General features: G+C 48.1%; 1 protein-coding gene across 6 annotated transcripts in view; it reads right to left on the bottom strand.

Annotated features, from left to right (window-relative positions):
• The window catches only part of DGLUCY (D-glutamate cyclase), a 75078-nt gene that overhangs the window by 28979 nt on the left and 18315 nt on the right, over positions 1-27784 (bottom strand). For 4 of the 6 annotated variants that reach the window (XR_005528495.1, XM_039232541.1, XM_039232544.1 and 1 more), the window contains exons 2-8: positions 24139-24213; positions 23974-24054; positions 12040-12165; positions 7877-8030; positions 5671-5869; positions 2438-2585; positions 1278-1400 (exon numbers count right to left, since the gene is read on the bottom strand). Coding sequence is in view for 5 of the 6 variants with exons in the window: in XM_039232541.1 (XP_039088472.1) it covers positions 1278-1400; positions 2438-2585; positions 5671-5869; positions 7877-8030; positions 12040-12142 (727 nt within the window). In the remaining variant the exon portion in view is untranslated. The remainder of the gene's footprint in view (positions 1-1277; positions 1401-2437; positions 2586-5670; positions 5870-7876; positions 8031-12039; positions 12166-23973; positions 24055-24138; positions 24214-27784) is intronic. The other 2 variants (XM_039232543.1, XM_039232542.1) reach the window with 2 other exon arrangements.

Here is a 27784-nt window from a genome sequence, read left to right as displayed (position 1 = left end):
TGTCACGAGGCCATTCTGATAGCTAAAGTCATATGAATGCCTTCAAAATCAATTAAAGAAACACTAAATTCTATGATTTGTGGTGCAGGTGTGGCTGACCTGGCTAGAATTTTCCAGTGTCCATGAAATGGGCCGCAATAGTTAATATTTTATCCCAGCCCGACCTTACTGTGAGCTGGTTAGGGCGCCCCCTTGTGTCGCTTCATTGTAACAGCACCCTACACCTTGGAAAAAAATAAACTGACCGTATGTATCTCTTTAAAACACCGAGGTCCTGCGGTATAGAGATCCCTTCGAAGACCCCCAGGGGACAGAAAATCACGGATAGCATCGAAGCCTATAGAGACTGTTTTTCCCTATATGTACCTCCTTATGATAAAGTTTAATTTACAAATTGGACACGGTAAGATTAAGAAGGATAACTAATAATAGAGCAATGATAACAATGTACTATAACAAAGGTTATGTGAACGCCTCCCTTTCTAAAAATACCTTACTGTACTGTACACACCCTTCTTCTTGCAACGATGTGAGGTGAGAACATGCCTGCGTGATGAGCGGAAGCGAGGTGAGTGACACAGGCACTGTGATGTAGAGTGAGGCCACTATAGACCTTCTGACGAATCGTCTGCTTCGTGACTGCAGTTGACTGTGGGTAACAAGCTTCCCGAGGCAGAACCAAGGATAAGGGGGACCCGCTGCACCTTGCAAACACCATGTGAAATGGTGTGTTTAGCTGTACTCTTTACCTTCACTCCGGTTTTCAGAAGCCCCACCCACCTACAAAATGTCTCAGAAAGTCAAGCTAGATATTGGTCTTTCTATCAGAACAGGCTGGGACTCTTTGACAGTGAGAAATATATTATATCAAAGCATTCTTGAGCTGAGAGACAGGCTGAGAGACCCAGCCCTGGGAAGAGAAGAAGGAAGCCAGTGAGATCTGTATATGTTCTGTTTCGTGACTCTGTTTCTTTTTTGTTTTTAATGTGTACTTATTTTTCAAGAGAGCATGAGTGGGGGAGAAGGGCAGAGAGAAAGGGGGACAGAGGATCTGGAGTGGCCTCTGTGCTGTCTGCCCGGAGCCCGATGCTGGGATCGAACTCATGAACTGTGAGATCATGACCTGAGCTGAAGTCAGATGCTGACTGAGTCACCAGGCGCCCATCATGACTCTATTTCCTAAATCATCGCACTGTAAGTCTGTGCTTTCAAGAACTGGAGACCCACCAGTCTCCATCCTGGGTCATAGTGACTGCCCCCCACAAGCCCGGACTTACTGCAGCTGCTGACAGCTTCGAGGCTGGTCATCGGAGAAGGCCAGAACACTGGGATGTCCCCCGGCTGACACACCACAGGCTCCCCATAGTCAGGTCTGGAAAGATCTTTGATTCCCAACCATTCTGCAAATAGAAAATGAAAACGAAGCCCATCGGGTCCTGCCCTTGAAGGTCCCATCCAAGCTGACACACATTGAGCGGTTTATGTTTCTTTCTCTCAGAGAAACTCTGGTCCTAGGATTGCCATTGATGGGACTGGAGAAAAGGACTCAGGGCTTCAACAATCCAGAATGCTTGCCAGCTTCTAGTCCATTCTGAATAGTAGTTTCATCACTCAGCATCTCAGGTGCCTGATATGATTGCTGGAGGTGCACTTAGCCCAACACCTTGTGCAGGCCACTAACCGAGCCAGCATTTGTGAGCCAACGTTTATCCTGGTACCAGCAAAGGGGGATGTGTTGGGCCCGACCCAGCCCCACCGATGAGTGGACAATTCAATGATTCATCAATGCACTTTGCTTCGGGTGGTCCTGAGATCATCTTTCTCTGAGGAAGGGGCCTGCTGCTGACTGCATCTTTAGAGAAACCAGGCTTTCTCTGATTCATTTTTGTTTTGTTTTGTTTTGTTTTTTTTACGCAGCTGAGCAAGTTCACTTACTTTGAATCTCACCCAAGACCCAGTCCCAAGCGCTCACCAGTCCCTCTGAGAACCATGAGGAGGTCTGGACAGCGGCCGCTCTTAGATCTGCTCACTCGCTCTCAGACTGAGTTAATACCCTGGGGATCCGTTCAAGTGAACATTTAGAATAAAGCCTTCCTCTGCCAAATATGCCACCGACCAACAGCCTGGATTAGAGGTTGCTCTGAGCTCAAGTCCCGGGACAAGCAGCTGTGCTGTCACCCCTAAGTTCACCTGAAGTTCATGGGAGCTGATGGGTGAGACTGACTACTCTGCCAAGGGCAACACCTTGAAACCTGAGGGGCCTCTATACCCAGCCAGACTCTGCTGCTGCAGGAGTCTGAGCCTCGTCCGGGATCCCCAGGACTCTTGGGGAAAATGAGGACAAGCCGGAGGAGTTCAGGAACTTAGCAAGTTCCTGTCTTCTCAGGCTGAAGTTCAGGGGTGCCTGTCGGAATCACGAACGAGAGCGGACACTCACCTGGGTGGCCGATATGAACAGGATGTCCCTTATTCCCCGTGGAGCAACAGGCTTGCACCAGCCCCTCCAGCTTGTCCTTGGGGATGGGCCTCATTGTGACCACCAGGTGGCAGCAAAAGCCAGCAATGGTGGCACAAGGCACTGTTGTCTGAAAAGAAATCAAGGAAAACATGTTGAAAAAACGGAATTAACACAGACTGAAAGCCTGAGCACCAGGAATTCAAGGCAGCTGAATGAAGGAGGGGGCGCAAGCAGCTATTATGAAATTATAGCTTCTATTTTTTGTTTGTTTTTTAAGATTGATTAATTATATTATATTGTATTGTATTATATTTATTATATTATTTAGTGACAGAGACAGTGCCAGCAGGGGAGAGGCAGAGGAGAGAGGGAGAGAGAGAATCCCAATCAGGCTCCCCTCTGCCCACGCAGAGCCAGATGGGGGGCTCGAACCCACAACACCGTGAGATCATGACCTGAACCAAAATCAAGAGTCGGACACTCAACCGACTGGGCCACCCAGGTGCCCCATATAGCTTCTACTTTCCTGTGTCATAGGAATGAGAAAGCCTGCCGGTATTTATTGGTCTAAAACAGAGAACTTTGTATGTGCTGTGGACTCTCTGGTAGCTCGGAGCTGCCACTTAAAGTAACATTTTTAACTACATAACAAATGCATAGGTTTACAAAGGAAGCCAATTATATTGCAATTGCAGTTATCAAAGTATGAAAACATGTGATGCAGTGATTTGTATCCTTCGTTAACAGCCTGGGGAACAAGACGCAGACCTACCATTATAATTTTGGTGTAGTGATCAACACATAGGGTATTTCTGTGCTATCTGAACGGCCACGAGACATGATCATATCTGGGAGTTCTCCAGGCAGCCACAAAATCACAGGGTCTGCTGATACAATGGTAGTTCCTCGTCTGCGTTCATAATCAGAGGAGGTGCTCAGTTTCAGTTTGAGGCTATAAAAGTAAAGATGTAATTTTTTCCCATCCAATTCCATGGGTCCTTTGAATTTTCTCCACGGACCTCCAGGGACCAGGGGTGAAGCCCTCGAAGAGAGTCAATGTCAGAGGGATCCAAAGGCAAAGGATGTCTCGGGAACCACTGAGTCTGCTCTGCCTCGTGAGTCCACACTGGGGAAGGGGCCCTGCTGAGCCCTGCCTCGCTCCCCCTGCCTTAGAATGACCTGAGTGACTTTCACTGGTGTTGTTTGTGGTCTGAATGGTTTCTGGTGGCTGCAGTGGGGCTTATGAAAGATTTAGGATGTGGCCACGATGATGATCCACTGGGACAGTCGTGGCTGCTGCCCCAAGGCCTTGCTGCTGGCCCTGAGGGGGGAGATAGGCCACCCCAAAATACACCGGTGTGGCATATGGATTATTTTGAATTAAAGTTACTTGAGAAACCACCAGTGCAAGAAAAACACTCTACACCCTTCCCCTCCCCTGCCCCTCCCCCCCCAAAAGTAGGAAATAAATCTCCCACGTGGAGGGACCCTCCCTGTACCAAGAAGGAAAAAGGCATCTTTATTGCCAGAGATGGGAAATTCAAGGCCCAGAGGGCTGTATAAACAAACCTTGTGACTTCCTCCTAATTTCCTACCCCAGGCCCAAACTTCTTTGTCTTGTCAATTATTCACAAGTTCATTGTTTCTTTGTCTGAAAGGTGTAAAAGCTGCCTGCTTTGATCACTTCTTTGAGCCTCGCATCTTTGGGGCTTCTGTAGGTACGACATGAAATGTGGTTTCCTCCTGTTAACCCATCTCTTGTCAGTCCAAGTGTCAGACCAGCCAAAGGGCCTAGAAGGGAAGAAGGGGCAAGTTTTCCTCCCTGGCAGGCCGCTGGTGGCCGCTGGATGAAACCTCAGCGTGCCTGCCCGGTTGGGGTCTGAATCACAGCACTGGGGAAGGGACATGTGTCAGGGACTTTCACAGGGGACAGGCAGAGCTCCCCGAGGCTGCCCCTCAGGGCCCCACCTGAATCCAAGATGGCTGCCTCGCCGTTTCTCCCAGGAGCCAAGGGCCAGAGGCAGCCGTGCTGAACTGAAGGATATTTGGTTACCGAAGGCTGAGCGCTTACCATGGGCAGAGATGAACACTCTGCGCAAAGCATCCCTTAATCGTCACACTTGTACTAGTGAGTGACTTTTTAGAGACGGGAGCCAGGAGCCCTAGGGCGCAGTCTGGCTTCGGGCCATGGGCAAGTCCTTTCCTCTCTCCAGGCCTCAGTTCCCTCATCTCAATGAAAGATTGCCCATGACCTACCTGCTGCCAGTGGCGGTGCGTGTGGGGCACAACCCTGCCCCTGGCCTCTGCCAGTGGCCGCACTCTGTCCCCACCCCCACCTTTAAGAAAACCCGCTCAGGCACATGCTTCACTCAGGAAAATGGTTTCTCATCAGAGGCAGCCTGGGCCTTTCTGGCAGGAGCCCAAACCAGCAAGTTTTAATAAATATCCAGAAGCCCAGGACACAATCCGCGGTCTGAGTCCTCCACAGAGAAACCTGCCCCCGGCCACTGACACTGGCTGGCCGACCCTCCAGCACGGTGCCATCGTGGGCTTCCCATGAGGGCCTGGGAGGCGTCAGTGGAACGAGGGAATCTGGTTCTCTTGCTATGACAAGCAGTGGCTGGGATGGAAGGAACCTCAGAGACCCAGCAGGGAGGTGACCCCTAACACTGGGCGCATCCCAAGAGAGGCGACCACCGGGGCCCCCACTGGCCAAGAACATGACCCAGCTTTCCTGACAGAAACATAACCCAGCAGCCAACAGGCTGGCCAAGGCCTTGCCACAAATCCCCAGGCATTCACCTGGCCAGGCGCATTCTGCCCGGCGCCAGCAAGTTTGAGCCAAGGGGGATTTTCAAAGAGCTCACTGAGATGCTCTAAGTTAAAGGAGCCAGACAATTCCAAATGGGTTTGGTTTACATGGCCTGACGCCATGATCTGTCTATAAGGGCTTGACCTGCACACTCAAGGGCACACTGGGCACTCACAGCGATCCCATACGTGGGCAGGGGAGAGGCTGGACACCCCATTTTCCACATGAGGGAACAAGCTCAGAGAGGTTAACCACTTGTCTGGGGTTGCACAGCAAGACAGTGGCTGAGCTGGGGCCACTTTGGTCTCCTGCCTCCTGTGTCAATGTTCTCCCCACCACAGGAAAATACAAGGTGATCCATGTTTTCAGGTCATTCAGCGCTTGGAGGTTATGTCCCTACCTTGTATGCACCCACGTGACCATGGCCTGTGGAGGCTCTTCTGGGGAGCCCCACCTTCTCCAAGGCTGCCTCTGGGGAGAAGCTGCAGTCCACGAGGAAGGCCACCATGTCCCTCAGCTGCCCCGAATACTCCTCCAGCGAGGCCAGGCTGCCCGTGCAGGCACCAAACTCGTACTTCCGGAACTGGGGACGGCCTGTCCTGGGGACACAAGGAGGAAGCTCACAGGCCCAGAATCAACATGGCCCGTGACCATGCATTTTTAAAAAGAATGGGGGATGGGGTCCCTGGGTGGTGCAATTTAGGCCTCTTGATTTCAGCTCAGGTGCTTGAGTTTGAGCCCCACGTCGGGCTCTGGGCGGACAGTGTGAAGCCTGCTTGGGATTCTCTCTCTCTCTCTCTCTCTCTCTCTGTCTGTCTCACTCTCTGCCCCTCCCCTGCTTGCACGCTCTCTCAAAAATAAATGAACTTTTAAAAAAAGCAACTTTTCTGTAGAGTTAAAATATTTTGGTGATAAGCCTATGCTTCATTCACTCCAAAGTTATTTTGTTGAGCCATTCCTGTGCCAAGCACAAGTGGTGGGACAATAGTGACAGAGAGACATTGGCCCACTGGTAAGAAGTGTGCAATCGGGGGCGCCTGGGTGGCTTAGTCGGTTAAGCGTCCAACTTTCGCTTAGGTCATGATCTCGCGGTTCATGGGTTCGAGCCCCACGTCGGGCTCTGTGCTGACTGCCAGCTCAGAGCCTGGAGCCTGTTTCAGAGTCTGTGACTCCCTCTCTCTCTGATCCTCTCCTGCTCACGCTGTCTCTCTCTCTCTCTCTCCTAGAAATAAATAAAACATTAAAAAAAAATTAAAAAAAAAAAAAAGAAGTGTGCAATCGTACACAGGCAGGTGAGACTGCACTAAACACAAATACTTGCTACACAGAGCAGTGAGTATTAACAGCATGGGGAGAGGAGCAACCCAGGGAAGGGTGGAACCCAGTCTCTACCACAAAGGGGAAGGTGCTGGAGCTGGGTCCTGAGGGGTGAATAGGAGTTCACCAGCTGGACAAGGAGGAAAGCACATCCTAGGCAGAGGGAACAGTATGTGAACAGCATGGAGGCATCAAACATGTGACCATTGGGCGATCTGTTCTAGGAGTTCCCAAGATAGTAGCATAGGAGGTGCTAGAAAAAAAACAGCAGGAACTGACCTCGGGTCCAGGTGGGGTCTATGAAGGACCCTTCTACCCCAGAGTCCACAAAATGGTAACAGCAGACTGTCTGGGGGGAGCTTTCTTTCTGGGGACATGGCTGGGGATGGCTGGAGCATCATGGGTAAGGGGAGACACAGAGGCCAGGTCACTACAGGTCTTGATATCAGGCCAAGGTGCAAGTCACTGAAGATTTTATTTATTTATTTATTTATTTATGATTTTTAAATTATTTCCTTAGTTTTGAGAGAGAAAGACAGAGCATGAGCAGGGGAGGGGCAGAGACACAAAGACACACAGAATCCGAAGCAGGCTCCAGGCCCCGAGCTGACAGCACAGAGCCCGATGCAGGGGCTTGAACTGATGGCCCATGAGATCATGACCTGAGCCGGAGTCAGATGCTTAACCGACTGAGCCACCCAGGTGCTCCCTGGCACTGAAGATTTTAAATGGGGGGAGTCACGTGATCAGGTGTAGCATTAGGAAGGGCCACTTGGGTGGGCGAGTAGAAGAGACGTGAGCCTGAGCTGGGGTCGTGTGGGAGAAAGGTGGGCTCGCTGGGGTGCTACTGCAGAAGCAGAATCAGTAGGGCCATTTATTCAATGCGTTATGTCTTCTAAGTCTGTGAGAACATGCCCACAGTGTTACTGACGGCCACCTCTGGGTAGGTATCAGCGGTGCAAGTATTTTCACCTCCTTCTTCATCCAGGGCTGCTGATGTCTGGCTTAGGTGAGGAAGAGGGCGGCTGCAGATGCCAGCATTTTTCCAGGTAGGGCACGACTATCTTGGTGACCCCCAAGATTCTTCCCCGGGCAGGGACCAGGACAGGGACAAGGATGGGAATGGAGGGAAGGACAGCAGCTGGTCCGTGAACAAGAGTCACGAGTTAGGCTCTGTACCAGATGCTGAGGATCCCCATGACTGGCCAAATAGGTCCCTGTTGACAGCCATGCTGGCTGCTGCATGTGGCCACCGCCACACTTGAACCCTGGTGACCCCCGCCTTTTACCTGGTGTCCGGGACAGCGCTCGGGGCGGGCAACGTCCACTTGCCTGGCTCGGTCAGGCCCAGCAGGGGCAGAGCGCCACTGTTGGCTTGGCAGAACTTTTCAAAGGCTGGAGCCAGGGACCTGTGCAGGACCACCACGCTGGCTGGCCGGAGCCCTGGGTTTGGTGAGAGGAGGGACACAGGCAGAGTCAGTGGTCTCTTCGCAGAGTCTTTCCATTTGAACTCTCTGTTGCAGCACAGCACAGGAAAGTGCCCATGAGTGTACAGCCCGAGGAATTTTCAGGAAATGAACATACCCGTGTAACCAACACCCAGGTCAAGAAACAGAACACTATCAGCATCCCAGAATCCCTCTAATGCCCCTTATAGTCAATCACCCCAGCCTCGAAGGTGGCTGCTACCCTGACTTCTAACATCACGGATTACTTTTGCCTGTTCTTCATATAACAGAATCATACAAGGTGAGTCTTTGGAGTCTGGCTTCTGTCACTTGATCACATGTCTGGGAGATCCATCCATACCACTGTGTTTGATGATAGCTGGTTCATTCTCGCTGCTGTGTGATATACTCATTACCACAATGTGTTTATCCAATCCTGTTGTGGGTGGACATTTGAACGACTTCCAGTTTGGGGTGATTATAAATGGTGCTGCCATGAGCATTTTAATACATGCATGTTGGGGTACGCATGGATGCCTTTCTGTCTGGCATGCACCTAGGGTTGCAGGGTATATACATGGTCAGCTAAGTGGTTTCCAAAGTGGTTGTACCAATTTATATTGCGAGTTCTTGCTTGTTCCTTATCCTCTCCAGTGCTTGGTGTTGCCTATGTTTTCCATTCCATCCACTCTGGCAGGTGTGTAGTGGCCTTGCATTGTGGTTTTAATTTGTATGGCCCTGAAGACCAATGCAGCTAAGTGATTTTCATAGGTTTTATTGGACATTTAGGTATACTTTGTGGGAAAGGGACTGCTCATGTCTTCTGAGTGGGCAGATTCTTGGCTGAGCAGGCTCATAGAATTCTTGACTCTCCCTCCAAGGAGATAGTCTTCCTGCAGCTATAGAGGAAGACCCTCCACTCGCATGCCACGATGTCCTCTGGGGGTAAGGAGCTCTCCTCTGGAATGGGAAGTCCTCTGGCTTTAGAGGTAAGCAAACCTGTGTTTGAATCCCGATTCTGCCTCTGACCAGCAGTGTGGTCCATGGATGAGATGACAGTAATGACACCTACCTCAAAGAGACCCTGGGAGTTCAATGTTGTGTGTTAATTACCTAACACTCAGGTGTACAGGAAGTAGGGGTTGAAGGCATATTCATTCAGTGGAATCTTGCATGGACATTTACAATTGTGGCACAGAAGGAGTATTTAATGATGGTAAAAGATGTAACATATAGTTAAAGGAACAATACTCGATAACAAAAGTGTGTGCTGGGCACATTCTCCTTTCTAGACAGTTGATAAGAGAAAGAACTAGAAGGAAATACATCTACATGTTAATCACAGTTATCTCCTGTAACAAGACTTGGCCATTTTTAACGTTCTCTTTTGTGCTTTTCTCAAATCTAGAATTTATGTGATAAATAGGTGTCGTTCTGTAACTGGAGAAAAAACAAACAAGAAAACTTATGGGTTTTTTTGAGGACTGTTTCTTCTAAACAGAGCATCCCAAAGAAAAAACATAATTATGCTGCTTTTGGAGAAATAACCTTGGTGACAATTCTCCCAAACGTTAGATTGCTGTATTGACACATAAGCATCTCTTTGCCACAGTGATGGTGTCAGGTAATATTTTCTCTTTAGCTAGGATATTTTCCTGAGCTCTCTGTGCTAAGTCATTTATACATGAGGAGAACAAGGCTCAAAGAGATGAAGTGACTTCGCATGGCTGGTGTATGGCGTGGCCAGGATTTAAGCCTGAGACAACGGACCTCTGGGTCCCTCTAGGGTCACCACTGGGCTATAGGCATCAGACCTTCGTAGGATGGGTCCACCATCCAGTCCGGAACCCTCCTCCTTGGGGATGGTAGAAAGAAGCCGATACAAGTAGATGCAACTATCTTGCAGGGAAAGTTCTAGTACCAGCTTCTGCTCTAACATCCTGGAACTCATTGCCTCAAGCCCTCGGTGCCTGCCAATGCTACAGACATTGACAATGAGGACAAGCTGGACAGTCCCAGCTGCTGAAAGCCCAAGGAAGCTGACCGCACGTCTCGAGCAAGCCCAGAATGTCTCCAAAAATAATCTGGAGTGAGGTGGCGGGGAATCCAGCCAGCCTAGAAGCCTGGCTTCCTTAGCCACCTTCTTTCTTACCTCCGAAGCCTGTTGCGAGAGCAAATTGGATTTTTAATACTGCAAATCAGAGGTATTATGCACACAAAGCTTCTTTGTTTCCTTTTTAATTAAATGCACTTCAGACAGCACTGTGTTTTCGTTTTGTTCATCTCCACTGCTGATGGTAACAAGTCTCCCACTTGTTCCCATTAGTAACAGGACACCATTCGAGGGCTCATGGTGGCTTTGTGGAGGGGGTGGCGGACTAGTGAGGGGAGGGTCTGAGCTGATTCCTGAATCCCCTGGCTTTCTCCGGCTCCATCTAAGGTCATGATGGCTTTTTCTTTGTGAGGAGAAATGAAGTGAGTCTCCCGAGTCCTTTTACCTCAAAGCAATGTTGTCCTTTCTTTCCTTTCTTTCTTTATTTTTTTTAACTTAATGACAAGAGGGGGAGAGAAGCACCCCTAATGTTCCTAATCTGATGTAAAGCCCTGGAAGACACAGTCCCAAGCTGTTCTGTAGAATGAGCTTCTTTCCTTGTGGAACGTTCCATGGCAGTGGCTGACTTGGATGGAACATCTTACCCACAGGAGCTCGGTGACTCCTCCTGCGGAGGACTGAGCTGTTACTTTCCATGTACAGGTGAGCTTAGAGAGGTCACACACCTTACCCACAGCCACCGCCAGGCGGAGCCAAGCTGGGACACATATCCAGACTGACTCACTCCGCCCTCCTGATTCCTTGGGGTTCTAGCGAGCAGTGGGTTCAGCTGGGGTTTGCTGGTACGTCATGTGTACCAAGAATTGTGCGAGACTATTACCCTGACGGCTCTCTACAAAGCACGCTCCCTAGTGCTCACAGCCCCGAGTGGCCCCTTCCCTGTTGACTCTGTCCTTGGCCACGTGCCTTGCTTTGCCAATGGAACGTTAGGAAGTATGATGCAAGCAGGTGTTCGATATGTGCCTGGGCATTACGGCTCCTCCTCCAGGAATCCTGAGCTACCTTGTAAGGAAGTTTGGCTACCACTGCTGGCGAGGCTTCCTAGCAATAGAGAAGCATTAGGTCAGCCCCACGTGCTCCAGAGCTCCAAGTGGACACTCCAGGCATGTGAGGAAGAAGTCATCATGGATGATCCAGCCCCAGAAGACACCACACCACGTGAAGCAGAAGAAACACCCCACTAAGCACCAGCATCGTTGGAGAATATGGCGGATGCTGGTGAGTTTGGGGTGTTTGTTATGCAATAACAGAGAATTCTGTTGGTCCAGAAATAGCGACAGAGGCCAGATATGTCAATAAATAATGAACACTGTCCTGCTCTAGCACTTTAAACCATGCTACTGGTTTTTATCTTTGGTGATTCCAGTAATCAGAAAAGCCTTTGGTGTCATGAAATTTTGCTGGGACTTGGGTCAGTGACAATTGATGGCTGTTTTCTCTCACAGGACCTTTCAGAGCCTTGAGGGCCACTCCTTTAAGAGACTGGGGACATGGTGCACCCAGAGAAGACCAAAACAGGGACCAAAACAGACCAAAATCTGGTCTGAATCAAAAACCAGTTAAAATGTGGTGGAATCTGGGGGTGCTCTTCCCCCAGAGGGAAAACCCCTTGCATCATGGGAGGCCATTGGCGGTTTTCCCCGTGGAGCTGGGTTGACCAAGCAGAACTGGTGGTACAGAAGCCGCCTGGTACGGTGTTCACGCCTGAGTCTGGTCCACATGCCAGACTTCCTGCTGGAACATTAGTTAGGGACCAGAGCTAATATCATCCTACTCTTACTTCTTGTTTCCCAGGCAGAAGCTAGAAACTTCAGGAATTCCTGGGCCCGGCACAACTGGTATTTCTAGGGATCTTTTTTCTTTCTTTTTTGAAACGTCTATCACTACTTACCCCCAGCCATGCTGGACACATTTCTGATGTTTGGTGTCTTTTGTAGGATCAAGCACCTTATGGTAGAGGGAAGGCAGGACTTCAGGTGAAGTGTGGTTATCATGACGTCTTTGAATGGGCCAGAGACTGGGGGAAGGAAGAAAGCAGAACAAACGAGAAGCAGAGCTTCCTTGCAGGGGGCAGATTGGGAGAAGTCAGGTATCCACCCCCACCCCCCCCCCACCGGGCCCTTCCTGGCACTGTTTGGAGCAAATTCTCCCCACCCTATTCCCACCCCCTTCGGGTCTCAGTTTCTAATGAGAAATTCCTAACACTTCAAGACCTTTGCTCATGACCTTGCCCAAGCCTGGAATGTCCTCCCTCCTGCCCTCCTGAAGACCTTTCCATTCCTCACTTCTGGTTTGAATCCTCTGCCTCTACGAAGAAGTCTGTAGGCTCATGCTCACTGGTCATCGGGTCTCCTTGCCCCCAGATCGTTCTTTGAGCCACTGACTTTGGCCTGATGTTTCACTTGACTCTGAACTCCCTTCCTCTTTCCCGGGGAGACCCCAAGTACCCAGAGAGCAAGTGTACATCTTGAGCCTCCCACGGTGTTGCTACAGCGAAAGCACATAGCACACACCAAAAACACTTATGCTCGGATGAACAAATGAATGCATGCCATGTGCAATCACAAATGAAAGAATTGGCCCAATTTTCTGTCTGTGTGTGACTTCTGTTATTTAGACTTAGGTGCCTAGAGGGGTGCCTGGGTGGCTCAGTCAGTTAAGCATCTGACTTCAGCTCAGGTCATGATCTCATGGTTCGTGGGTTCGAGCCCCACATCAGGCTCTGTGCTGACAGGTGGCTCAGAGCCTGGAGCCTGCTTTGGATTCTGTGTCTCCTTCTCTCTCTGACCCTCCCCTGCTCACACCATCTCTCTCTCTCTCTCTCCTCTCTCTCTCTCTCAGAAATAAATAAAACATTAAAAAAGATTTAGGTGCCTAGAAGGAACAGATTTTTTGTTTTTTCTTCATATTCCCCACCTCACCACCCCACCCCCCTACTCCAGGTATAGTAGAGTGCCTTACAGAGATTTTCGGTGGATGAATAAAATACCGTAGATTTTAAAATATAGAGATGGTGCCAAAGCTCCAGGAAATTACACTTGGAAAGAAATCCTGTATGTTGACTTCTTGTGAAAACTAATTCAAGGAAACCTTCAGTTTAGTTCAGGAGGAGAGAGGCCAGCAGGGGGAGGTCTTGCAGCCTCAACAGGAAGACCTACACCTTACCAAGTCCAATACTACGTTAGCTACTAGTTTACTATCCCAGCAGTAGGAGGAAAGGTCTCCTCCTCTCCCAGCAACAGCCCGGTCAGTGACGGTCACAGCTCAGCCAATGAGGGGCCACTACACTTCGGACTCCCAGTTTACTCCAATGGACGTCTGCATTCTAACAGCCTTCCCATCTTCCCCCTTCCCTCTGGAAAGGAGCTCCCTCTCCTCTGTTCCCCAGACTTGCTTCTGGACTTGCCTACAGTGTTGCCACAGCTTGTGTGTCCTGGGTTGCAATTCTCTGCTATTTCCAAATAAACTCGTTTTTGCTGCTAAAATTGCTGGCAGTTTTATTTTTAAGGTTAACATGCTCTAGAAAGAGGTTTCGAGGTGTCAGCAGAATCTAGGGTTCGACAGATGAAGAGGTAAACAAAATGACAGAGATGAAAGGTATAGCACAGAGAATATGGTCAATAAGATCGCAATAATTTTGTGTGGTTAACAGTGACTGCAATGACCTTGGGGAGCACTGAGCAGGGTACGGAATTGCCAAATCTGTATTTGTCCACTTGAAACTAACACAATATTGTATGTCACCTATACTTCATTTTATGACAATCTAGGGCTAGACAGTCTCATTGTGTTGGCCTCCAAGGCACGGCCTGTGTCTTCTTCATCTCAATATACCATGTGTCTAGTGCAGTGCCTGGCACAAAAGTGGTTCAGTGTTTGTTAAATGACCAGCTGACTGACTGGACGATGGATGAAAGCAGGATTCAAGGGTGGTGTCCACAGTGAAGGTTCTGGACAAGCCAGATTTTCCACAGCCCTTTCTAGCTGCAGAAGAGCCCAATGAGATTCCAGACCACTGATGTATGTTTTCAACTCCCGTCTCATAGGTAGAAAACCATGCAAACCCCACGTCCATTTTAATGAAAAATTTGAGATTGTATAAAAACTTTAACAAACAAAATACAAGAAATATTGCCCCAGAAGGGGTAGAGATGCATTTTAAACTGACAGGGAGTGCTTTAATAGTCACACAACAAAGTGCTTTGGGGACACAGAGGAGAGAAGAATTGGCCCTGCTGGGCTAAGGGGGTTGGTTGCTGGGAGGGTCAGGTGAGGTTGGATTCCATTCCCCAGTTGAAGACACTGAGTATTAAAGCAGCTGCTTTGGCGGGTCAAGCCTGAGCTTGTCTGCGGGACTGAGAGAGCCTTCCTGGACCTGGCAGGCTGGACCCCTTGGCCAAGCATCCGAGGCACCAGCTAAGGCCCTGGATGTCTGTGTTTCCCCAGGGTCACTGCGGAAAGCTTAGCACCTCAGCCAGGCACTCAGCAAAGGTCAAAGAGAGAACCATTCCATAATCAAGTGGGGACAGTTGCCAGACCCCTCTGGTAATGGCCTTCACTTTGTATCTGGAGGAGAGAATAGAGATTACCCCCAAACCCACTGAAATGAGCACCCCCAGTGGTACCTGCCCCTCACTATTACTCTATGAGACCGCAGGTGGAAGCTGGGTGCTGTTTTGCAAATTGTAGCCAAAAGACCCAAATCTGAGGGTGATTGCCTTTCCTTTCCTTTATTTATTTATCATTTTAATATAAGTTTCAGTGGATCTAGGTCATTCCTGTAATAATGTTGCTTTCCTGGCCTGGAGATAAATGAGTGTAGTTTGAAATCCTGCCCTGAGAAATGAATGCTGGGAGTGTGCCAGGTACCTGAGTATCGCCCACATGTCGGGAGGGAAAGAAGGCTGAGAACCCCTACTTTAAAGAGTAGTCCCCCTGGAAGCAGGGGTCAAATGGAGCATGAAGTACATGCTTATTGGCAACTGCCAATATACCAATGACAGAAAGGCCAGTCATATAATAAACGATAGTAGCTACCGCCCCACTGTATATGAGAACCCAGGCACTGTGCCAGACCCTTTACCTTCTTTGGTTTACAACCATTGGTTCCTCACCACTGCCCCACATAAAAGACATTGTTAATCCCGTTATGGACAAAGGATGAATCTTGAGAAGCTCAAAGAAGCTCCCTAAAGTCCCATTAACTATTAGGTGGTGCAGCCCAAACCCCAAAATAAGTCCAAGCTTGTGCTTGCTTGACTGATATCTACCTTTCTATGTCTATGTGTTTATGTATCCATCCCTCCCTCTCTCCATCCTCTGGTATTAATCGGAATTACATCCTCATAGGAATAGCAGGGACCGCCCCCCCTTTCCCCCTACAATGTGATTCCAGAACCAGAGTCTCTTGATTCCATATGTTTCTTTGGGGACTGAACCCTGAACTTCTCAGTCTTTCCACCAGGGCCTTCAGTGAACTCACTGCTGACTGGCCCTGAGTGACCCAAGTGTCTCAACGCTCAGTGAGGTCTTACTCTAAGTAAGGGATCTAATCATTGAGCACTGGTTGGATTCTAAGAAGCTTACCCTTCCACTGTGAATTGTCTTTTCTCTTTAGAGAGTAACAAACTATCAAGCCCACAAATATTGCCCCCTAGTCTCAGATGTATCAGAGAGGGGCCCACAGATCATCCATTCCTTAGAAGGATCTGACACACCCCAAAGCCCGGTATAAAAATCTTAGCTATGCCAGTCACAGATGACTGAAATTCTGCCATTAGAAAGTAATTTCTCTGCTTTACCCAAGTAATCCAATTCTAGGAATGCATGTTCCAGATGTGCTCAAACAGGGGGTGGGGTGATGGGAGCACATGGCAGCACTATTTGTAACAGAAACAATTTGGAAAAAACCTAATAGAGGCTGGTTAAATACATGGAGGGCTGATTAAATAGAGGCAAAGCTAAACTATGGTTTAGCTATGGTACATCCAAACCATACAATGAGATACTATGTAACCATTAAAAAGAATGAGGCTAGGCTACTCTATACGCCTGGTGTGAAACAATCTCCCAAAGACATAAAATGAACAAGGCAAGGTAAAGAAGTCTATGTTGAATAACACACCCATGATCAGTTCAAATGCATGTAAACTATCTCTGTAAAGATGGAGAAGAGCTTGTATCAGTTGTGCCTGCAGAGAGGGAAATTAGGTGGACAAGGTCCTGAGCAGGAGCAGTGGCTGCCACACTGTATTTTAGGTGAATGGCGCCCTCTGGAGTTGTGCCATGGGGTGGCCCTGATGGAAGAGGGATTTTCTGCTTTATCCTTTCTACAACTTTCAGTAGTACAACATGTAAATATCACATAATTTAAAACATGGAATTTAATTGAAACATATATAAGGAAGGTAGATTCAGATCCTTTTTTAAAAAATGTTTTTTTTTAATTTATTTCTGAGAGAGAGAGACAGCTTGAGCAGAGGAAGGTCAGAGAGAGAGGGAGATACAGAATCCCAAGCAGCCTCCAGGCTCTGAGCTGGCTGTCAGCACAGAGCCCGACATGGGGCTTGAACCCACGAACCATGAGATCATGACCTGAGCTGAAGTCAGCCGCCCAACCGACTAAGCCACCCAGGGGCCCCAATTCAGATCCTTTTTAACTAACCTCTGCACCCAGAGTGGGGCTTGAACTCACAACCTTGAGATCCGGGGTCACATGCTGACTGAGCCAGCCAGGCACCCTGGGTCATTCCTTATACTTCTGTCACGAGTTTTTTTATTCATTTGGTAAATATTTATTTAGTCCTTACCATGTGGGGTGCACTGAGTACACAGAGGTGAGAAAAGCAGAACTTGCCCTCATTAAAAGGCATGTACGTCTGGGGAGCCTGGGACAGTCAGTTGGTTAAGCATCTGACTCTTGATTTTGGCTCAAGTCATGATCTCATGTTTCATGAGTTCGAGTCCCATATTGGGCTCTGTGCTGAAAGCATGGGGCCTTCTTGGAATTCTCTCTCTCTCTCTCTCTCTCTGTCTCCCCCACCCTCTCTCTCAAAATAAATAAATAAACTTTTAAAGACTAGAAAAAATAAATAAAAGGCATGCATGCCTGAGAGTGTGGACACCATGGTGATAATAATGACAGCTATCGCTTACCGGGTGCCTGCTAGGCACTCAGTATCCAGACACGATCCATCATCCACCTGCCATTCAGCAGGCATTGCAGTAGAGAGCACAGACTAGGGGGTAGGCTGGCTGGATTCCGAGCCTGCCTTTACACTTGGGAAGGGATCATATTCACCTCCTTGTGCCTATTTTCTCATCTGTAAACAGGGACTCATAACAGTGCGTATCCCACTGAGTCGTGGTAAGGATTAAATGACCTAACACACGTGAGATTCTTAGAACAGTTCCTGGCTGGGTGCACAGTTAGCACCACAGAAGCATTGCCTGTTTACCGCTCCTCACCCAGCGTGCTGCACTTACTGTAGGGAATAAGACAGCCACAGCCCACGCTCACAGGGGGTTTACCATCCCCAGAGACAGACATTAAGCACATAATTACCACTGTATCTATCTTCAGTAGCTGTAACACCATGTGCTGAGCACTCCTGGGCCACTGCAGTCCTAGGTGGACTGCAAGGGGAGGAGGTAAAGGAGCTGAATCTAACAGGAAGTGTAGGGGTCAGACTAGCAGACAGGTGGGGAGGGGGCACTTTAGGTCAGGGGACAGCGTGAGCCAAAGCAGGGGGGCATGGGAATGGAACCAGCTTCCTGTGCTGCTGGGAGGTTTGATATAAAGGAGGAGGGAGGGGAGAGGGGGCCGGGATGGTAAGCAGAGGCCAGCTCTTGGGCGATCCAAGAGCGATGGGAAATCCTGAAGGTGTTAGGCAGTGGAGTGAGTGTGTGAAGAAGGCTCTGGCTGCAGGTGGGGGACTGTGTAGGGCAGGCAAAATAGGAGGCTGGCAGATGAGAGGGGAGATCAGGAGAAAGATGAGCGTATAGAAAGCCTCCTTCCTAGGATGCACCTGGATGGCTCAGCCAGTTAAGTATCTGACTCTTGATTTCAGCTCAGGTCATGATCTCATGGGTTCATGGGTTCAAGCCCCATGTCAGTGCAGAGCCTGACATGGGATTCTTTCTCTCTCTCTGCCCCTCCCCTGCTTGTGCGCTCTCTCCCTCTCAAAATAAATAAATAAACTTAAAAAAAAAACCTGAACGTCTTCCTTCTAGAAAAAGTCTTGAAGGAGAGAGGGTACCTTAATCCTTTGTTTGCCTGGCTGGACCAGCCAGTGCTCAACACACTTCAGGGCGGCAGCAGAGGCTGTGGAACGGATGCAAGAAATCACACACACATAAGGGGCAAGCCTTCCTGTTTCCCTTCAGTTCTGCCAGGGAAGGATTTCTGATCTGCTTTATTCTTTGCTGTATCTCCAGTACCTACAACAGTGCCTGGCACATGGAAAATGCCCAACAAAGGCCCGCTGTTGGAGGAAACAGGCAGAGCAAGCAACATGCACAAAGGCAACCGCGATGAAGGAGCCAGGGAGGTAGGAGAGGAACCATGTGCTTAGAAGCCGAGAAGAGCAAGTGTCGCGGTGGGGGGAGGGGGGCGGGGAATTTGTGTTTATGGAGGTCAAGGAGATTAAAGCCCGACAAGCACCCATTGGAGTTTGAAAATGCATGTCCTTTCTCCCTACTACCATGATGAGGTCATCGTGGTCCTGTTGGTTAACAAGCACCAGGAGCACCCGCCCAGTAAGCAGGATTGCGTTCAGCACCTGACCTGAAGGATACAAAATATAGGAGGAGACAAGTCCATTCCCTTGATGTTCAGAGTCTAACCAGGAAGATCTCAATTCACAAGCACGAGCGATTCACAGTAACGCAAAAGTCTGTTTCTGGTTTCTGTAGATGTGGCCTGATTCACTTCCCCAGAGTCCTACAGCTTGATAATGGAAGAACAGAATAAGTAGGTGTGCAGACCTTGCCTTCACTCATTAATTTTTGTGGTGGGAGTCGCTCAACATTTGCCAAGAGAGTGGCTGGCGGCAGCCTAAATACAACTGCAAATTTGCAAAATAGATGTTGCTGTAAGGAAGAAGCCATCCTAACTGTATAAATATTTCATAAGAATTGTTTTCATTACAATAAGAGAGACAAAAGATTAGGGAAATGCTGGGAGTCATGTTTAGTATTGCTTATCTAATAGGTCAGATTCAAGTGCTCCCAATAAGCAAAAGATTGTGAACAACCAAAGCCAATGGTTCCCCTTCCTAAACAATTCAGTCCCAAAGTCATTAGGTAGAGCTGTGAGGAAAGAGTCCACAGTGAGGGGTGGAGGGCAGGGGCCATGGTGGCCAAAGCAGGGGATCAGAGCCCAAGTGATGAGGAGGTCAACCCCAAAAAGGGTGGCATGTTCTGTGATGTCACCACCTGATCAGGGCAAGGAGAGATTCTTCATAGGGTGGGAGAAAGGCAGCCTGGCATGTAGTATTAGAGGGTAAAGAGTGTATTTACGTGGAGCATGCCCATGCCTCTGTGTGTGTGTGTGTGTGTGTGTGTGTGTGTGTGTGTGTGTGCATGCAGAGAAACATGTATTCCTTAGCTCTGCCTGGGAGCAACAACATTTCAAAAGGGATGAGCCCAAATTTTGGATTCCAAATGCCATTTTCCATTAAAATGAATCAAGATGCCTTGGAGAAATGATTGATTCCATAACTGGGGCCAGGAAGTCAGAAGATGAGCCTAGAACATCTTGTTACGCTGGAAAGTAGGGATGTGCTCTAAGAATTACGGGGCCGTACCAGAAAAGCCACAGAATGAAGAAGCTCTCAGTGGCCAAACTGGGGACAATATGGGCTTTAAATTAAAGAATGATGGGAATGGATATAACTCACTAACTTTTATGGGAATCCAAACGTTCATATGGAGATAAAAAAAGAATTAAAATTGATGAAGAATGAGATATTTACACAATTTTAAAGTACCTCCCCATAAAATGCCTACCAATTACAAAGAGGAAAAGGCTCATTTTATAGTGAAGAAGCCCAGTAGACACCACCTTACCCATGTGATCAAAGTATTGGAACAAACCAAAGAGAGAATCCCTTGGCAGGCGGCAAGGGGAAGAAGGCAGTGTCACTTTCATGATTTTCCTGCTATGATGTATAACTTGAAGAAGCTTATACATCAGGAGGAAACATTAGACAAACCTTAACTTGAGGGACATTCTACAATGTCTGTGATCTTTAAAAGTGTCAAGGTCAAAACATTAAAAAAGTTTTTTTAAGGGGCGCCTGGGTGACTCAGTCAGTTAAGTGTCCAACTTCAGCTCAAGTCACGATCTCGTGGTTCACGAGTTCGAGCCCCACATCTGGTTCTGCTGACAGCGCAGATTCTATGTCTCCTCTCTCTGCCCCTCCCCTGCTTGCTCTCTTTCTCTCTCTCTCTCAAAAATAAATAAAAACATTAAAAAAAAGTGTCAAGGTCATGAAAGTCAAGGAGAGACTTTTGAATTGTACTTCCAGACTGAAGGGGACTAAATAGACTTAATTAAATGCAAAGTGATTCTGAACTGGATCCTTTTGTGGTAAAAGACATGATTGCAATAATTGGCAAACCTTGTTTCCTGGTTTTGATGGTCGTGCTGTGGTCAGGTAGGAAAGTGTCTGTATGCAGGAAAGACACAGAAAAGTACTGAAAGATGATGGAGTATCAGGACAACGTATTCCCAAAGAGTTCAAGAAAAAAAGAGGGTTTTGTTTTTTGTACCACCCTTGAACATTTTCTGTCACTTTGTGATTGCTTCAAAATTTAAAAATGATAAGAATCAAATATAGAAAATTAAATTGTAGATAAACAAAATGTGACATACACATACAATGGAATATTATTTAGCCTTTTAAAATGAAGGAAATTCTAACAGATGCTATGACATGGAGGAAGCCTAAAGACATTACAGAAAGAAAAATAAGCCCATCACAAGGAACAAATACCAAATGATTCCGCTTATAAAAGGTTCCTGGGGGGTGCCTGGGGGACTTCGTGCGTTAAGTGTCTGATTCTAGATTTAAGCTCAGGTCATGGTCTCATGGTTCCGATCATTATTTCATGGTTCATGAGATCGAGCTCCAACTCAGCTGTCAGCTGTCAGCACGAAGCCTGCTTGGGATTCTCTCTCTTTAGCTCTCAAAATAAATAAATAGGGGCACCTGAGTGGTTTAGTTGGTTAAGCGTCCGACTTTGGCTCAGGTCTTGATCTCGCAGGTCCTAAGTTCCAGCCCCACAGAACCTGGAGCCTGTTTCAGATTCTGCATCTCCCTCCCTCCCTCTCTCTCTCTTCTCTCTCTGCCCCTCCCTGGCTCTCACTGTTTCTCTCTCAAAAATAAATAAACATTTAAAAAGTTAAAAAATGAACTTAAAAAAAAGAGGTGCCTGGAATAGTCAAACTCATAGGGACAGATTATAGAAGGGTGGTTACAAAGGGCTGGGATGGGGGAATGGGGAGTTGGTGTTTAGTGGGGTCAGATTTTAGGTTCAGGAAGATGAAAAAGTTCTAGAGATGGAAGGTAGTGATGGCTGCACAACAATATGGATGTATTCAAGGCCACTGAACTGGTGAAGATAGTAAATATTATGTTACATATATTTTACAACATAAAATTAAATTAAACAACAGAAACTGAGATTCTTGCTACATGTTTAGCTTCAAATTGTTGCTGTGAAAAGTGACACCAAGGTTGGTGTGTGTCTTGAATTAAATATCAAATATTCTCTAACTCAGGTCCCCTGTTCCAGCTCCATGGAAGAAGCTTACCTTGAAAAAGGAAAGTTTTTGTGTAAACGCTTCATGTGGCCAAACATTTACTTGATGACTCTGTGACAATTTAGGAAGAACTCTTCCTGCCAAACATGGCTGTAGATGTCCATTCTTAGAGAGTTATAGAATATTTGAGAGCCTGATTCTTCAAAGTAAATCTGCTTTTAGTTACTTAGCTAAATAAAGCAACCCAACCAAGTGGCAAAACTCCAAGGTATGACATTGCTTTGGGCAAACAAGGCAAACCCTTCTGCTTCATAGTTTGCTCGCCTATAAAACTAGAGCACGCATGTCTGCTTATTTAATACAGAGGTTCTACAGTGCTCTGTCCGAGCCAATTCCTGTGGCCGTGAAACACGACACACAAATCCAGATGGAGGTTAAGTCTATGATGTTACTAACAATACATGCAGTTCCATGGGTGAGTTCTAGGGATAAAGCAAACAGTTGCTTTAATGTCTAGCTCCCCATCTACTGCACTGCTCAACCAATGGCATGGCCTACAAGCCTACTTCAAGGTCACAATGAGCACCATTCTCTGGTTGGGGGAGCTGGAGGCTCCACGCACCTCCTCGACTGGGAAAGGTCTTGCCTACGTGGTAATAATCTAGTACAACATACAAGATACAGTGAATCAAACAGCAAAGCACCTTGACTCCTTGGGCCCTGATTCCTTCGAGTCAAATGTCAGACATGCCAGGATAGACATTTCTTCAGTGCTTTCCAGACCTATGGTTTTCGTCGTCTGTAACTATTTACACGATAATTGATGAGTTGATGGGGTATGGATTACTAATGTTTTTTTCCCTTAATTTCTGTGTTTAGGGATATGTGTGTGCGTGTTTCTTTGAGAGTAAAATTAACTCTTAGTTGGTCAATTCTTGGAATGATTGGTCTCAGAAGCACACACGAGTCCGGAACTATACTTGCCCTACCCCGCAGGAAGTATGCCATCTGATAGCGTAATTGTACGGAAACAAATGTATTTAGTAATAGAGCCCCAGTCCGGAAGTAGACGTTATGAGACAGATAAAATAACACATGCCCTCTAAACCTAATCCTCTTATACCAGGCCTAGTGTAATTCAGGTTTCAAGGCCATATGAATACATGGGTTACGTTTCAGAAGACATGCAATTGGTCTAAGTCCAAATAAAAGTGAGCTAAGCTTGGCCCCCTTTCATTTATATCCACCCATCAACAGCTGTACAGAGACGGTTGTGTAAATGCTACGGGACGGCTTGGGCAGCTGTTTCAAAGGGTCTTTCAGTCCCATTAAAGCTGCATCCAGAAATAGCTGAGGCGAGCCAGACTCTGCACTGCCGGAGGTTTCACAAACTGAAAACCACACTCTCAGACATGATTATGCCCTTCCCTGCTCTGTTTTCTGGTTGAGATTCTCTGAGATTTCATTTTAGGAGTATTCCTGAACACCAGATGTTTGCGACTCAGGACCTGCACCGTAAGCTCTTTATTATCCATTGCATAAAACCGGTGAGGGTTGCACATCTTAGGCAGGATGGGGACGGTGCGGGGGACCGGCGCACTCTCAGTGCCAGAGAGGGGACATAGCGGTGCTAGTTCAGAGGCCGCGGTTTGCCTGGATGATTCGTGGCTGGGGCAAAGGGAAGAGCTTCTTCCCTGGGACTCCCATGGAGGTCACAAAGAGAAGCCCCCACGGGTGCCCTGGGAGGGAGACCATCAGAGGTCTCGGACAATCACAGTGAGAAAGGTAGGGGCTTCAAGGGGACTATGACCCGGCAGTTGGCAGGTGGGACAAGGCCCTCCGAGGGGGTTCCTGTCGTGTCCAGCAGCCAGAGCGCAGTGGGACTGCGGGCTCTCCCTAGCTCTCGGTGCATTTCCATGGGAACGGCAGCTCCACATTCGGCGGTGTGCTCCATCTATTTCTATGGCACCTGTCACCATGGCACCTACTTGCTCTGAAAAACACAGGCTAAAAACAGAACCTAAAGTAAAGGGGGGCAATCCACTTCCCCACAGTCACCTTCTGCAGCTGCTGTTACACCTTGTGATTGCTCACGTGGACCTTCTGCATTCCCAGTTTCCGTGTTTTTGTTGTAGGCGGCTTTAAAAAAATAAAAGGCTTACTATCAGCATCAGCATCGTCTTGGGGTGATGTGGCCCGAGGCTCCAGGAAGTCTGTACTTACTTGCGGCAGGTGTAAAATTTCTAGGCAGAGGGAGCTCCTCCCAAGTGGCTCTTCCCAGGGCTTGTTGGGGACCTCCTGTAAGGTGTTTAGGGAAGAGGGGGGAAGCTCGGGGTTAGTGAAGAGGGTCGGTGACACCAGTATACACAGATGACCCAAGAAAGGACCTGTATTTATCCCAACAAAGTAGATCACAAGCCCCTCCGGGAGCACATGGGACAGCCTCTTCAGGGGAAATCCACAAGGTCAAATGGCTTCCTTGAAGTTTTTCCCTAAGTTAAGGGCCACCCTTTACAGCACGGCCCTTAAACCCAGTCTCTGGAATCAGACAGAGCTTGAGTATGAATCCTGATTCTGTCACCCGCCAGCCATGTGAGATCAGTGGGCAACCTCTGAGCAGATGGTTAACATACTCATCTATAAACTAGGCATGAGAAAACACACCCCACAGGGACAAGCCACTTCCTATGACCTCAGCCTTCACTGTTTGGTTTGCCCAGCTATAAAATGGGGAGAATAACCAGCCTCGAAAGAGCTTTGTGATGGTTGAGGAGACAATGTATGGAAAGCCCTGAGCAGAGTACTCAGAGCTGCTAGAGAGGAAACTGTGAGCAGGTGAGCAGTGACAATGGCCAGGGACAGGGTGCTCAGCCTGCCCTGGTTCTCCTGGGCCTGACTTCCTGCTCTTAGGCCCTAGAAACAGGGCCCCCAGCCATGAGTAGCCTGCTGCCTCCAGACTCCCACATTCATCAGTGTCTGTGGGCACAGCATATGTGGCTAAGGACAAGCTCACGTTCCACAGCAAGAGTCACCATGCACAAGGGTCACCAGCCTGGTACTTGCAGTGATACGGGGACAACGAAATTCTCATGAACTGGAGCAACTCCAGCATAGTTCCCTGTTTGTGGGCTCTGGAGTCAAGCAGACCTGGGGACTCAAGTCTCCTCTCTGCACATCTGTTGGCTGAGAGACTCAACTGAACTTCCCTTTCCTTGCCCTTCTGTGAAATGGGGTCATGCCTCCTATCTCAGAGAGAGGCTGGGGCATTAAAGGAGAAGATGTAGGAGGAGCCTCCAGCCCAGAGTCAGCACAGAGTGGGCTCTCGGTAAATGTGGGCTCCCCTCTTCTCTACTCCCCCACTGAATGTTTTAAGGGAGAGTAAATAATCTACTTAATGAATTAAGGGTTAGCCTTTATAATAGAAGGAAACAGGCATGCTTCCTGAATTTGCTGAGGTGCTGGTAAATGCTCGTAAATGCTGAAACTCCCAGGCTCACACAGCGCCCAGCCCAGCGTTGGATGGCCCTCTCCAGGGCCCCCGCTGCCCTTCCTCACCACCCCCTCTCAAGAATGCTCTGCCAAACAAGCCTGTGGGCTCACTCTCACCCCTGCTTACGCCTTCCTTTTTATTTTATGAAAGTTAACTTCCCCCTTGTGAGCATCGTGGCTGTCTCCCGGCCAAATCCCACCCTCCAGGAGGGCCCACTTTCCACTTGAGGATTCACGTGCTTCCAAGAAACTGGACACTACCCCAAGGTGCTGGGGACAAGCATGTGGCCTGAGCCAACCCAATCACATAATTCTGGCCCCTGCCTGCAGGGATTGGCTCATGTGGCCTACGTGGGTCCAATGCCACTTGAACTATCCTGGGAATAGGGAACAGAAGGCCCGCATGGGCTGTCGATGTGAGGCTGGACTGTCCCAGCCGTTTGACTATCATAAGCAAAGCCAGCCAGTTGGCAAAACCAGTACATGAAGAGCAACAACCAAAGCCTCACCGAGAACCGCAGCCGAAGTCGTGGCAGCATGAGTACTCCTAGGTCAAACCACTTCTCTGACTCGCTCCACCTCTGACTTTCTTGGGTCTGTGAGTCAATACATTCCATTCATGGCTAAATCCATTTGAGTTGGGTTTTCCATAACACGAGGAGAAAAGCACCAGGAATGTTATTTCCTCTTTAGAGTTCCAAAGCCCTCATCACACTCAGACCTCAGCTCCAAAGCTAGGTCTTGAGGAAAGCCCGCCTAATTCTATTTCCTCCTCTACCCCGGCTCCTGTGTGTTGTTTATTGGGAATCAACCGCGCGCGTGACCCTGACAATAAAATCCATTTTCCCACCGAGGACACCAAGGCCCCAGCGAAATCATTTCCTCCATGGCTACACATTTAGTAGTTGGTAACATCAGGACTAGTCTAGAAATGAGGACCCTGTGTGATAGGTAGGCAATTAGTAAGTTTTCATTTCTTTTTCTAAATATGAAATTATTTAAAAATTTTTTTAATGTTTATTTTTGAGAGAGAATACGAATGAGGGAGAGACAGAGAGAGGGAGACACAGAATCTGAAGCAGAATCCAAGCTCTGAGCTGTCAGCACAGACAGGGGGCTTGAACCCTCAAACCGTGAGATCATAACCTGAGCCGAAGTCAGACACTTAACTGACTGAGCTACCCAGGCACCCCAATAGGAAATTATTTTAATTCCCCAGTTGGTTTATAACTTTCTTGAGCCCAAAGCTATTTTTTCTTCCTGTTTTGACCATCCATTGTAGTTGCTTGAAATGTGTTTGTTACCAAATGGTCAAGGGAGTGTCCTGTAGCCAGGAGCATCCTGGCCCAGGGGCCCGATAACACCCAGAGGTCTGCTGATTACATTAAGAAGTACTGGGAACTGGGCAAAGTGCTTAACATATGTAATCTTATATTTTTATTATTTTTAAAATTTTTAATTATTTTTGAGAGACAGTGCACAAGGGCAGGGGAGGGGCGGAGACCCAGGGGACAGAGGATCTGAAGCAGGCTCTGTGCTGACAGCGGAGAGCCTGATGTGGGGCTTGAACTTACCAACTACAAGCTCATGACCTGAGCCGAAGCTGGACACTTAACTGACTGAGCCACCCTCTCAGACATGATTATGCCCTTCCCTGCTCTGTTTTCTGATTGAGGTTCTCTAAGATTTCATTTTATGAGTATTCCTGACCACCAGAAGTTTGAGACTCAGGCCTGCACCACAATCTCTTTATCACCTGTTGCATAAAACCAGTGAGGGTTGCACATCTAGGCAGGATGGGGACGGTGCCCCAGTAATCTTGTTTTTTTTTTTTTCAGTGGCTCATTGTAGGGGCACCTGGGTGGCTCAGTCAGTTAAGCATTCAACTCTCAGTTTTGGCGCAGGTCATGATCTCACAATTGTGGGATCAAGACCCTCATTGGGCCCTGAGCTGACAGTGTGGAGCGTGCTGGAGACGCTCCCTCTCTCTGCCTCTCCCCTCTCTCAAAACACATAAACTTAAAATTAAGTTAAATTTAATTCTGTTTAAAAATGAAATAAAATGGCTCATTGTAGGGGCATGTGGCTGGCCCAGTTGGTGGAGTGTGCAGCTCTTGACCTCAGGGTTGTGAGTTCGAGCCTCCTGATGGGTGTAGAGATTACTTAAAAATAAAATCTTAAAACAAAATAGCTGATTGTATTTATGTAATTCTTGGACCCAAGGACAACTGGCCTTTTGCCAAGGCCTGTGAGCAGAACCTAATTAGACTGGAAGGGGAGGATCTGTCACGAAGCTCGAACACAGAAGGCAGTGGTCCCCTACTGTGGCAAACAGCTGTGTCGAAAGGCAAGGACTCTGGGTTTGATTCCTGGCTCTACT

This window comes from Hyaena hyaena, unplaced genomic scaffold (assembly GCF_003009895.1).
Source record: "Hyaena hyaena isolate Hyena2069 unplaced genomic scaffold, ASM300989v1 scaffold_67, whole genome shotgun sequence".
Lineage (NCBI taxonomy): Eukaryota > Metazoa > Chordata > Mammalia > Carnivora > Hyaenidae > Hyaena > Hyaena hyaena.
Note: the sequence above shows the minus strand (reverse complement) of the source record. Positions and strands in the feature narration are given on the sequence as shown.